The 13,470-nt window shown below is 40.9% G+C and overlaps 1 protein-coding gene across 1 annotated transcript; it reads right to left on the bottom strand.

Annotated features, from left to right (window-relative positions):
• Window positions 1-2,439: 2,439 nt before the first annotated feature.
• On the bottom strand, window positions 2,440-8,514 carry LOC147887924 (microbial Terpene synthase-like protein 13). The gene is made up of 2 exons (XM_087393252.1): window positions 7,579-8,514; window positions 2,440-2,634 (listed from the first exon to the last, which is right to left on the bottom strand). The coding sequence occupies exons 1-2, from the start codon at window positions 8,512-8,514 to the stop codon at window positions 2,440-2,442; spliced, it is 1,131 nt and encodes a 376-aa protein (XP_087249378.1).
• Window positions 8,515-13,470: the final 4,956 nt, after the last annotated feature.

Below are 13,470 nucleotides of genomic sequence, written 5' to 3'. Positions count from 1 at the left end.
ATAATATTTATACGAGACATTCGAACAAAATTTGTATGCAAGCGGTAGTCTACTTTCAGATATACATCCAGACACTCTTTCCAAAAACTAAACATTTGCTTGATGATCCAACTGAGAGAGTATACATCGGAGGCCTTGGAGTATGCATTGGAGCATGTCGGATCCAAAATCTCTGGAGCCACCCAATCTCTCAATCTCTCCCTCCCTCGTTGCACTTTAGCTTTCCTCAGCTCGAACTCTGCCTCATGCATTCCCTGGGGCCTAGTAATAAAATTAGAAGCCGGTCTAGTCTCACCGGCCTTTAGCATGAGACCCCAATCAATGACACCTACTTTGGGACAGTGGTCTCTTGTAAAGTCCAGTACAATATTTTCAGCTTGTAGATCACAATGCATGATCCTTGCCGTATGAGCAATAGACCACAAGGGGGTACACAATTGAGGGAATATGGTCTAGAAACCCCTGTAATCTAGCCATGTCATTAGCTTCAATCTTTGGATCCTCCCCCGGGCTTCTAATCACTCCTCCTTGCTTCAACTTGAGATGTGCATGCCTATATGTACCTAAGCAAAAAGTTAATTGCATCATCATTTTCCCTAGGGTACGACCATTGAAATATGGAAAGATAGTTACCCATGGAGTCTCGCCTGTCTTACCTATGCAACAAATGAGACAAGGGTGCAGTATTTGCATCCCTTGTTCAATGTCAAAAGCCTCAAACTATTTCCCTATGGACCTTGCTGAGTATTTCTTTCCACGGTATGCTAGATGACTAGGAAAGTAAGAAACACTAGTGAATTGGACCTTGTGACAAGATCCGTATGCACCCTTCCCAATCTCTTCTTGCCATACTATAGCATCGTATGGCACTACAATGATCACCATACACTCATTGTTTCTTGTTGTCCATTGCAAGTGTCCAAACCCCCCTGTATCACCTGATGATGCTCCTACAACACCTGTCTCTCTCTCGCCACCTCTACCAGATTCATCTAATGCTTTGCACTAATGTTTGCTCACTGGCAACTGTGACTCAATGTCCTTTTCTCTCTTGCTCCTATGCTTCTTCTTTGTCCACTGAGCATCCCATAAAGATATTATTTCCATATCTTTAGCTGGTTGTTGGAGTCCTAGGTCAGTGACACACTTAGTGACATTTCCAATGACACCGAGACACATGTGTTTGACCACTTCTAGGTGCCATAATCTTGCCTCCGTCAAATTTTCTTTTCCCTCTCCTTGAAGTTGCATCTTTGCCGCACTCAGTATTGCATGAGTGAAGTCATCAAGTGATGTGGCATTCTAAATGGTGCTCTCGATAGCAATCGGCAACATGCGACTAATCTCATTGACTAGCTCCAACCTAAGAGCTCTCATCACATCCCTTCTCTCATCTCTCCCGTAACTGACATCACCCATTTTGCATACAAGACCAATTGACAATGAGACAAAGATCATGCTTCTTGATAACAAGATTGTTGTAGGCGAGAAAACAAGGATGTCAAAACATAAGCATAGTAAACACTTACACATTCACTATATAAAAATTAAAACATGTACACAGTACAAAGCATGTGGAGAGAGAAAGTTAGTTGGCCACATCATTCTTTAAAGAAAAAAACATAAGTGAGTTCATTTCACATGCACGTGAGCATCAAGCACAAATTGCTCATGTATATGTAGATTGTAGATGGAATGTGCATCGTCTGATGTCACTACAGTGCACACACGAGAATGGGAATGGAACGAGAGATGACACAAATGCTGAACAAACAACAAATGCTGAACAAACGAGAGATGACACAAATGCTGAACGAGAGATGACACAAATGCTGAACAAACGAGAGATGACACAACGAGAGATGACACAAAAGCTCTTGGGTAGAGACGAACCTAGTGTAACGACACAGACGACCGAATAAACAACCAATTAACAAAATCTTACATAACTTAAATAAACCCTACATAACTACCCACTACCCAAAAATGACACACATGATTGACTAAACGACCAAGTGCCGAGTCTACTTCTACCAAGTAGTGCACACTTCTAAGAATGACACATACAGTCGAATAAATGACTAAGTGCTGAACTATACTTAGATATTGGTTGGAAAGGAAGGTGTTACGTCTCAACGACACACATGGTTGAAAAGACGACCAAGTGCCGAGGAGAGTAATATACCTATGCGAACGACCCATCTTGCTGAATGAACGACAAAGGGCCGACAGCTAGGTACCATATATATTGCCTACTATTTTACTAGTTATAGTAATTTTGGACGACCTGATATGTCGAAAGTACGACATCAGGCTAGACATTTTTACATTAACTACCTAAACTAGTGACGCAACTCATTATGTCGAATTAATGACACAGAGCTGAATCAAAACTATGAAATTAATAGTCAAAATAACATAATGATAAAGTTTTAAAATTTACTTGAAGGCTAAAGGCTGAAGGGAGGTGAATGTGAGGGAGCCCGCTGCGGGTCTGCCATTTATATAATATATAGCCCGTTGGACTTTTTGATTATCCCGACGGCCCCAGGCGGGCTTTTGAATTTTCTCGCCGGGCCCGATGGGCCTTGGCAGGATTTTGCCAAATCCTGCCGAGGTTTTTGCATCAGGACACTGCATACCGGCTTGTTACCAAGCTCTTAATAACGTGATGATGTGAAGTTGTTATTAACACACATTATTGACATTAAAAAGGCTCGTGATTACGTAACTACTTGAACCCTGTTTAAAAATCAACAAAAAGGAAGGGGCAAGGAAGGATATCTGGGTTAAAAAATTAAAAAATTAAATACACACAAGATGTTTCAAAATCTTCTTAATAGAGGATTCTATTTTTTAAAAGTTTTTCAAGAACTAATCTCTTTTTTTTTTGAGAGAAAATACATGGGCTTCAACGTATCTAGCTAAGATTATTTTTTGACTCACATGCTCGGTCCAAATATATCATTAAACATTATTGTTCTCGACTTCACAATGTTGTCTATGATACATATCTTGCATTGAGGTTGTTATCGACTACATTGGATGTGTGTTTCATGATCATCTAGCTGAGTTTATCACTTTCATTCTCAAGGCATGCAAAAAAAAAAAGTTGATCATTGGCAGAGATATCTTTTATTTATGACATGTTCCTTACATGCAACATATATGTGATCACTAGCAAAATATGTCTCATGCCTTTGGCTAGGCACACACCTATTGATCACTAATGCGTCTAGAATATGTTTAGGATGTGATCTTGGTTGATACATTTTATGTTCGCAATGTGATCTTTGCATGTTGGATACATCTACCAATTATAGGATCTCAAGCATTATTTATTTTATGTTCTCAAGGCATGCAAACATATGAGTAACACTGACATTGAGCTCATCATATTATCGGCTTCTATTTTTCATGTCTGACATCATCTCACTTGGCCATTGGTATATTGCATGATCATTGGCATTTCAGCCATGATATGGTTCTCCTATAAGGGGTAGGAGAGATAGGATCGATCATCAAACTAGTGGCAGGTCCTTCATGATATATGGGAACATATATTCATAAAAGCCACACTTAGATTCTAGAAATATGAGTGGGACAAGAATGATAGATTGAGGTGCTGGTCTCTCCAAGAAGTTCTTGGTAGAATTAGTTATTACAATAGCTTATGTTTAAAATTACTTACCCACAACTTCCCTTTCCAGCGATAATCTAGTCATAACTTGGATGGGTACATGATACCCTCCATCTCTCACTTTTAATATTTTCCCATATATTCATATTCCCAAGGAGATGATGAAATTTGACCTTCATACACACAACCTTATCTTCATTGGGTATCCGAACAATATCAAAAGTTACAAATTTTATGATAAAGCTACAAAGACAGTAGTCATAAGAATTGATGCAACTTTTTAAGAAAAAACCATGGGTGACAATCGATCTATCAATGTAACTAACGATCAACACACCATCTTAACAACTTTTCCTTTCATTTTGGATGCTTCATCTACCCTTGATAATATGGTTCCTACTCACACTTCACCCTCTAAATCTTGTTGCAATATTGAATTATTTTTTTAATGGATCTTTCTATTGACCGCTAGCATTGATCTTTTGCACTTGATGATGATATTGAGTTTCACGCTATGTCTACCTTTGAGGATTCCTCACTCATGAGCAAGCTATCTCCTCCCCCAAAAGGAGAAGTGGCAAGATGCCATGCATGTATCATATGATTCTCTCATTTCCAAAGATCTTGGATTCTAAGTCATCTTCCTCCTAGATAGACACCTATTCAATTATCTTGTTGCCAAAGGTTATTCTAAAATTGGTGGTCTAGTCTATCATGATGCTTTCTCACCTCTTATTCATGTGACCGACATCCATGTTCTCTTAACATTTGCAACCCAATTCAATTAGTAGGCTCATGAAATGGATGTCAAAATGGATTTCCTTACTATGGGCTTAAAGGAAGAATACATGTACAACAATCACTAGATTTATTATATTGCAGGACAAGAACACGTGGTATGCCATCTTCATCGAGCTCACTATGGTTTAAAACAAGCCTCACATGCCTTGTACCTCAAGATTAATGCTTTTCATTGACCTCATGGATTTGATTCTTGCACCTGTAATCCAAACTTATATCTAAAGTAGCAACCTCATCTATTCATCCACATTGCCTTATACGTCCTGACACTATCTTTGTTGCGAATCATTTAGACACATCATAAGGCTATTATCTTTGGCATTTGAAATGGTAGACCTTGGTGAGATCTCGGTGACATTCACTCTTGTTTGTATTTACTAATTTAGCGATTTCATAACAAAGGTTTTTTATTTCTTCACTAAAAAAAATCCGTTATTGATGCTCTTGAGAAGTTTCACTTAGCAAATACACATCCACTACATAATACTCTTAGTATTCATTCAACCAAGCACTATCCGTGAGCTATCCGTCTAAATATGATCATTCCTCAAACTATGTACAAGTTTGATTTGTTGCTTATAATTTGTTGGTCCAAATACATAACTGGCTAACATTCTTTTTATGAAAATTCTTCTTGGGTAACATCTTGCAAAGACATGTCTTGGTAATTGGATAGCAATGAAGACCTAAATTTGGAAGGTATTCAAGCTTTTGGTCTTCTTTATTGATGGTAATCTTCTTTGTTCCTTTCCTTAGTTGGATACACTGATTTTGATTGGGCTAGTTCACACTCTCAAATGAGATTTACAAGTGACAATTGTATCTTTATCAATCGATACCTCGTTCCTTGGACAAGAAAGAAACAATGTTCACTAATTGACTTTCAAGTACTCATCTTAGATGTGATAATCAGAGTGCTACAAGCATTATGTTCAACAAGAAAACCAAACATATTCAATAGACTATGTGATTGTTGATATATCAACAAAGGGGCTTGAGTAAGGTCGATTCCCCTATTTGTGTACAGTGTGATGGATTTGTAGTTTTTCTATCCTCATGAAACATAGCCAACCTCATGTATATAGATTATGCATCACACTATACAATACATATCATGTAACATGTAAGAGTGAACATATCATGTAGTATATGACATTTTCTATATCGTTGCAACTCTTAGTCTATGACCATTGTTATACAATCATTTTACCTTTGAACATCGCATAATGATTGAAAAAAAAAAGGCTAGCTTGTAGGTGCATAGAAACTTTACACAGAATTCATGTAACATGGAGAAGGAAGTTAGATTCCTATGTATACATAGCCGCTTGTCAAATTCTACCTTTAACGGATTTTCTTCCATTTCCACAAAGTGAAGAACTAGTGTTAATCTCTAAACCAATAGGAAAAAGAAGGCATTGACAGAATTATGGAAATGTAGGCTATTGGACAAATCTTTCTTGATGTAGAGTTGCAAATATTGGCCCATGCTACCATTTTCAAGGCTTCAGTGGAAGTAAGTATACGTAAACTCCATGCATAAGGTTTTAATAAGCTAGAACTTAAAAATTCCAACCTTAAAGATGTAGCAAGACAACTTATGCCATCGATACTCCATCGATTTGAGTAATTGGAGGACTAATTTTAGAGCTCATATGAGAAAGTTATAGTAATTAATTTTGGGTGAGCCCAACCAACTTGTAGAATTTTCAAATTCACCATTGGGCTAAACTTTACTATTATTTGTTGATTCCTTGGTAGCATCCCGCTAATGACTAAGATGTACGTGTGTATAGAGTGCTAGGTTACTCACATATGTGCTTTCTATGCATGGATTGTGATATCCTCACCCGAAATAATGTTGATTGCAGATCATAGTAGTTGTTTGGTAAAATGAGGGGTTAGAAAAATCCACTAACTGCAAGATTTCATCAATCAGGGCTCTCATGTGGTATCTATGCTCAGTTAATGAGTCTATGCTTACCTTTGAACATTGCATAATGATTGAAATAATACTAGCCAGCTTGTAGGTGCATAGAAACTTTACACAAAATTCATGTAACATGGAGAAGGAAATTAGATTCATTTGTATACATAGTCACTTGTCAAATTCTACCTTTAACTGATTTTCTTCCATTTCTGCAAAGTGAAGAACTAGACTTAATTTCTGAACCAATAGGAAAAAGAAGGCAGTGACAGGCTTATGGAAATGTAGGTTATTGAACAAATCTTTCTCGATGTAGAGTTGCAAATATTGGCCCATGCTACCGTTTTTAAGGCTTGAATGGAAGTAAGTATACTTCAACTCCATGCATAACGTTTTTATAAGCTAGAACTTAAAAATTCCAACCTTAAAGATGTAGCAAGATGACTTATGCCATCGATATGAGCACTTGGAGGACTAATTTTAGAGCTCAGACGGGAAAGTTATAGTAATTAATTTTGGGCGAGGCCAACCAACTTGTAGAATCATCAGATTCACCATTGGGCTAAACTTTACTATTATTTGTTGATTCCTTGGTAGCATCCTGCTAATGACTAAGATGTACGTGTGCATAGAGTGCTAGGTTACTCACATATGTGCTTTCTATGCATGGATTGTGATATCCTCACCCGCAATAACATTAATTGCATGCAGATTGATATAGTATAGTTGTTTGGTACAATGAGGGTTATCGAAATCCACTAACTGCAAGATTTCATCTATTAAGGTCAACTTTAGAAGTACATCCAACTTTAGAGGTGTATCCAATTCTCCAAATGAGGGCTTCTCAAAACACGCCAACTTTAGAAGTACATCCATTTCCAGGTTTAGTTTCTCAACCCCAACATTTTTGCATAAATGAGCATTGAGGACACATTGGTAGACTAGTAGAGTAGTTTCCATGATCAGCAAGGTCTACATAGAAGTATGATCAAACAAAAAAGATATTCTTACATGTTATGTATGATAGACTCCCGTGAGCTCCAAAGTCATACCTTTGTTTATTTTGAGTTGCCCGCTTTTTATTTGAGGATTTATATATTTAATAGGGTGCCTTTCGAGGCTCCACGCTTTTTATTTTGGGGTTGCCCGCATTTTGTTTGGAGTATTTATTTATTTAACTCGACGTTTGAAGGTCACACAAATGACCTACCAACTCGGGGTCGAAAGGAAGATTTGCAGCGTTGAGCTGCCGAGGGATGCCATCAAGGGTGTAACGGGGTGTTATAGTCGACCAGAAGTAATTCCCAGCCATCAAATTCCCTAGCGCTTCCAAGTAGCTCTCTATTCCAGGTTTCTGGATCAGGCTGTATTTCTTGATCTCGTTCATTAGGCGAACGCATTCCGAATCGCACCGTCTTACCAACTGACAAGCTTTGGAAACGGCGTCTTCCATATTGGAGGACTCGTCATTAAGTAGCATCACGGCAAGGATATTGAAGTAATCGCCCTTGGAAGCCTCAGCTTCGAAAGACCACATATCGTTCAGCCAGGCGACTTGGCCTACTACAGCATCATGGAGTTGGGAAATGAGAGGATGAGAGACTGTCTCTTCATCCAGCTCCATCTGTAGCGAGTACTCCATGAGGAGACATAATGGCCTCACTCCAGCATCTTTTCCACGATTGCGAATGAACTTTTCTACTTGTGGAACTGTGCCAGATTTGCGAAACGGACCATGAACTTCGACAGCAGCAATCATGTCATTCATGATCTGAAAGAATCGAGACTGCTGCGTCGGAGGCATATCCTCCGTAATTTCCGTCCACCAGCTCCACCCACTATACATGATAGTACTAGCCACGCCAGGATTGACGTTGCTGGCAAGATCAGCGGTCGTTTTCGCATGAAAAACGCTGGCCGCGGCACGAATGACTTCAGCGCGGGAAGAGCCGGCTGCCTGCAGGACCTCGTCCGGAACGTCTAGGGTGGAATCAAAGAAGCAAAACCAGGTGAGATATTTGGCACTGGCAGCCACCCGCTTCGCATCAGTACCGTTAGCAAAGAAAAGGCATCCCAGCAAAGGATATTGGCAAGAGAGAAACAGCTTTCCCTCATCGGATTGAGGAGAAATGTTGAGCTGAGACATAGACCAAGAGTCACAGGCTTCGATGATAGAGCGAACGTGAGGATGGTAATTCAAGGGGAAAGAGCAATGAAGACGAGGGATAATGGGGGGTGACAAGTTATGGAGCGTGGGCAGATGGGCTGTAGTGCGGTTGGGCTGAGCATGGCAGGTAATGGTCAAGGCAGGGGAGGGGCCGTGGAGGAGGAGGGGATGAGGAAGTGTGTGCAGAGAAGAGGAGCCGAGGCGAGGGTGGCGATGCAAGATGGTGAGGGAGGAGCAGTGGCTGAGGGAAAGAGCTTTCTCCATTGTGTGTGTGTGTGAGTTTTCTCTCTAAGCCGAGGCCTAAATAGACTTCATGAGCCCCACGTAGCTCACACCCCTGCTAGACCTAAATAGACTCCATGAGCCCAATTAGCACAGTACTGTGTCCGTACGTTACGCATGCAGTCCCTTGCTCTCGGTTGAGCAATCCACATTGATTATATATATATATATAAAGAGTACATCTCTCTCTATACAGACATAAAAATCCCTCTCTCTATATATGAAATAGTACATCTCTCTCTCTCTCTCTCTCTCTACAAAATATGGTTTTGAAAATATTTCTTTTTTTGTTTACATACAAGAAGCGTACCATTTAAACGGGGTACTCACACACTGAAGAGAAAAAGGGTTTATTCTATTTCACAAATTGAACCGAAAAAAAGGTGCATTCTATTCCTTAAAAAATCATGTGACTATATGTACTTGTAGCATGTATGTTCAATAGACAAGGCTTTTCAAATCTTTTTTTTGCACGTTTTACATATAGAAGCCTGAAGCGTACCATTTAAAGGGGGTATTCATAGATTGAATAGACAAAGGGTGCATTTTATCCATAAAAATTTCATAAACAAGGTAGTTTTAAATAAGGATTTAGACACCGAGGTGGGTGTAACACAAGCACACACCTTTGGATACGGTCGAGTGTAGAGGGTAGGGTAAATGAAAATGTAGGTAGTTATGCCAGAATCTAGACCTAGGGAGGCCACGTACTATGTAAAAACCCGATATAGCACATGTGATCAAGGGGTATTAAAAAAGCCCCCTACTTATGTATTTTTATAACCTATATGCACCTCTTTTATAAATTTTTTGATGATTAAAGTATCCCTTATGTATGACAACTTTCACTTTTTTGAATTAAGAAACCTTTATGTATATATATTTTTTCATAACTCCATAAAACTAGAAGTATGGCAATCATTGAACACTTAATTGCCAACTTGAAATTAAACTTGAATCCTAGCATTTTATCAAAATTTTAAAAGAAAAATACAAAGGAGTAAAAATATGGACATGAGATGCATCGTCGAGCACGTAATTCCTAACTTGAAATTGAGCTTGAATCCTAGCACTTTATCAAAATTTTTAAAGGGAAAAACCGTCTTATTATTGACTTAGATGCCGCAAGGTAACATACCCATACCAAGTGTGGCATCAAGGACCGTAGTCCATAAAGAGTAGTAAGGGTCGATGCTAATGTGGTAGCACGGGAGATGCAGATGAGTCTGCACACTCCCAGTGCTCTAGGTCTCTCCTTCTCCATGAGACACAGTTCTAGTATGGTCTCTTGCCCTCCCCTCTCACAGGCCGCAGTACCCTCCCTACCACTCGCTCTCCTACTCCTCACTCCTTAAGCACTCGCTCCACCCCTCGCTCTACCTCCGCTACTCCCACCCCGCACGCTGGCTCCGCTACTCTCTCCACTGAGCATTCTTCGAACTATGTTTTGCCCAAGGACTTGTTCTACCAAGTGAACATCATTGGGAAAGTTGTAGAGGATAAGGACAGGAGGTAGGTATTATCGATCTAATGAGGTACCATGCGGTGTCTCTGCAATATGTTATAAAAAGGTCCTGCCCCCACCGTGCTCGCATCTGTTGCTTTTGTCTTCCAGTGTCTTTGTCGCTTTTGTCTATCGGAAGGAGGAGGGACACATGATATGGATAATAGGGGTGTGGATAGATAAGGTAAATCATGATATGTCTCCCTCCACCTCTCTCTCTCTCTCTCTCTCTCTCTCTCTCTCTCTCTCTCTCTCTCTCTTTGTGGAGGGTGACTTATAGGCTCTACAATCATTCGCTCTCGAAGTCTACCTAGACATTCTTTGATGGAACTCTTGCTGCTATAGCTAGATAGAAGCTGGAAGAGGAAGCAAACAAGCTTATTGGTGAGACAGAAGTATAGGAGGGTGTCAAGGTTGTGGGCTGAGGATTAAGGGGGAGTGTGACAAGGAACCTTGGGAAGGTACGGGGGGCTAGAGGAGAGCACCAACACTTATGCAAGAGGTGAGGGGGGACAAGATGTTTGAAAGGTCACCTCCCCATCTGTAAGACCCCAAATGAGGATAGGCCTAGATAAGAGAAGAGGAGTGGCTACCACATCGACATCAGCAAGGCTGCCATGTGGGAATCCCAAAAAGAGATCCACTCGGAGCCTTAGAGGCTACATCAAGGGAGTAGATGTCTAGAAAAGATGGCAGGGCAGTGTACCTTGGATCTTGCCTGGCAGGAAGCGACTAAGGGGCAACAAGAAGATGTAGTAGTGGAGCTGGAGAGGTAGCCTTAGCAGATGGCACAATTAGGGTAGACCATGGCCTGGAAGAAGGCAGATGTGTAGGGTGCACAAAAGAGTAGGTGGTACAGCAAAGGGAGGGGATGCAAGAGGGCAACACCCTACCCTTATATAGGGCCAAACAGGTTGGTTGGATAGCCAAAAAATTACCTAGCACACAGGCCCATAAGGGCTGCCCACGGCCCCATAAGGGCTACCCACAGCCCTATAAATAGAGAGCTGGTGGGGTTGGTTGAAGAGCCAGCAAAAGCAGTCGGCCGAGAGTCACAGCCATTATGGCCCTATCGGTCGGTCAGCCTTGTGAAGGGCCAATAGTAAGCCATTATGTCCCTGTTGGTCCCTACAAGGGTTGCCCTAAAGGTGCCCATAAGATAGCCACATATATTTGAAGAACATCAAGTTAAGGAGTTTGTGATTCTGGACACACATATTGTGTGAGCTCCTAGGCTATTCTACCAGTCTTTTGCTATCCATACCTTCTATTGGTCACTTTCAAACATGGTATGAGAACCCAAGTACGAGGCTCACAACTGTGGGAGCTTGAAGGCAATGAGCTTTCTAAAGGATGAACCTAATTCAGTGGCTCTAGGGAATCGACTCCATGACTGGGGATTGTTCCTTGGAGAGAAGGAGGGTGACTCCAATCCCCATAAGGGTTGCCATGTAGGTCCCCATAAGGGCTCCTACCCATAGCCCCATAAAGGGGGAGCTTATGGGGTCTGTTGAAGGGCTAGCACTTAGCCATTATGGCCCTGATGTTCCCCATAAGGGCTACCCGGCTGCATGCATGCTTATCAGGAATCTGGAACACCTGGAATGCCATTCCAAAATGTAGAATCCCAAGGAACATTCGGAATGCATTCGAAACATTCTATGAGCTCACGGCTACAATTTTTGACGGTCCCACCTCAGCTTCTTGGCCACTCCCGCTACCCGTCTTTGTTACTCCAGCCTCCACTGCACTCTCCCTCTATGCTTGAACCCTCCAACTCCTCCACCCTCCCTCCTTGGTTCATCCCTCCGTCTACTCTCCCTCCTTGCTTCATCCCTCCATCTACTCTCCCTCCTTGCTTCAGCCCTCCATCTACTCTCACTCTCCCTCCTTGCTTCATCCTCCCTCCATTACTTCTCCACTATTCCTCATGCTACCTTTCTCCACTCCCTTCTCCCTCTTTCTCCACTCTCTCAGCCCCCTTCTCTCCAATCCCTTCTACTCTCTCAACCCCTTTCAAAGTTCAGCCCCCCTTCTCTCCACTCTCTCCCTATTCTCTTATCCCCCCCTCTTCTTAATGGCTCCTCCTTGTGACCTCGAGCAAGACCACAAATCCAAGTGGTGGAAGGAGGTGAAACCTAGACGCCTCTATGACAAGTCAAAAGGAGTAGCACACCATTAGGATTGTCCCTATTGTGGTAAAGAAAAATTTGGAGGCTCAAACCTAGTGCAAAATCATTTATCTTAAATAAAGAATAGAGTTGTTAATTGTTTCCCTACATATATTCTAGCTACAACAAATACCACGCGTTTTCATGCACTTGCACATAGGTTGGGTGCCAAGGCAGTGTGCCAAAAGGTTCTTGATCCTCATGGTTGAGCACAGGCAGCCCCACATGCCAGTGTAATAGCTTCTCCATCTACATTTATTTCTAGCTCATCTTTGGGTCTATAGCTTCACACACACATATGGGGACTCCCACTTCATCATCCCTTGGACCCTAGAGAAATGTTTTTACTTCTAAAATGTTAAGCATAATCAAATAAACCCCAACTTGAAAGGGTTATGAAAGTCCCACACAGTAATATATTCTAAAACTTGACCAAAAATTTTGAATGACAATAAAAGGTACAACTAAGGATACTGGGGAAAATGGAACAAAGGCTGGAAGTGAGAAATGTTGTATTTTCATTTCAGTTGCTTAAGAGCTCAATTAAAATGAAACACAATACCTTTTTTTAGCCAAAATATTAAAGTAGAGAAAATGTCCATACCTATCAATTATGACACCATTTTTGCAGTGCAATTCAAACACTTCAACAATTACAAAAGAAACACGTATAGCACAATCCTCATAGAATGATATAACTTAAGCATATTGCCTTAGTGGCTACACAAGTAATAGCAATGCTAATAGTATGAAATACGGCTTTGAGATCAAGTCTAAGTTACTACTTTTGCTTTGAGGTAGATTCTAAGGAATCCTCATGGGTGTAATGATTAAGCCTAGAACTTGATAAAATGAAGTCCATCAATCGATTGAAGGGTCAATTTTGGTTTCCTAAATGGGTCCAGGGTCATCCTTCGTGCATTTCACACTAGTGCAGAGGCTTGATGTCACCTTTTTCAACATTGGACAAGATCATCA

Source organism: Dipteris shenzhenensis, chromosome 22 (genome assembly GCF_047967505.1).
Source record: "Dipteris shenzhenensis isolate YYH24624 ecotype China chromosome 22, Dip_SZ_1.0, whole genome shotgun sequence".
In the NCBI taxonomy this organism is placed as follows: Eukaryota; Viridiplantae; Streptophyta; class Polypodiopsida; order Gleicheniales; family Dipteridaceae; genus Dipteris; species Dipteris shenzhenensis.
This window is presented reverse-complemented; position numbering and strand designations above follow the sequence as displayed.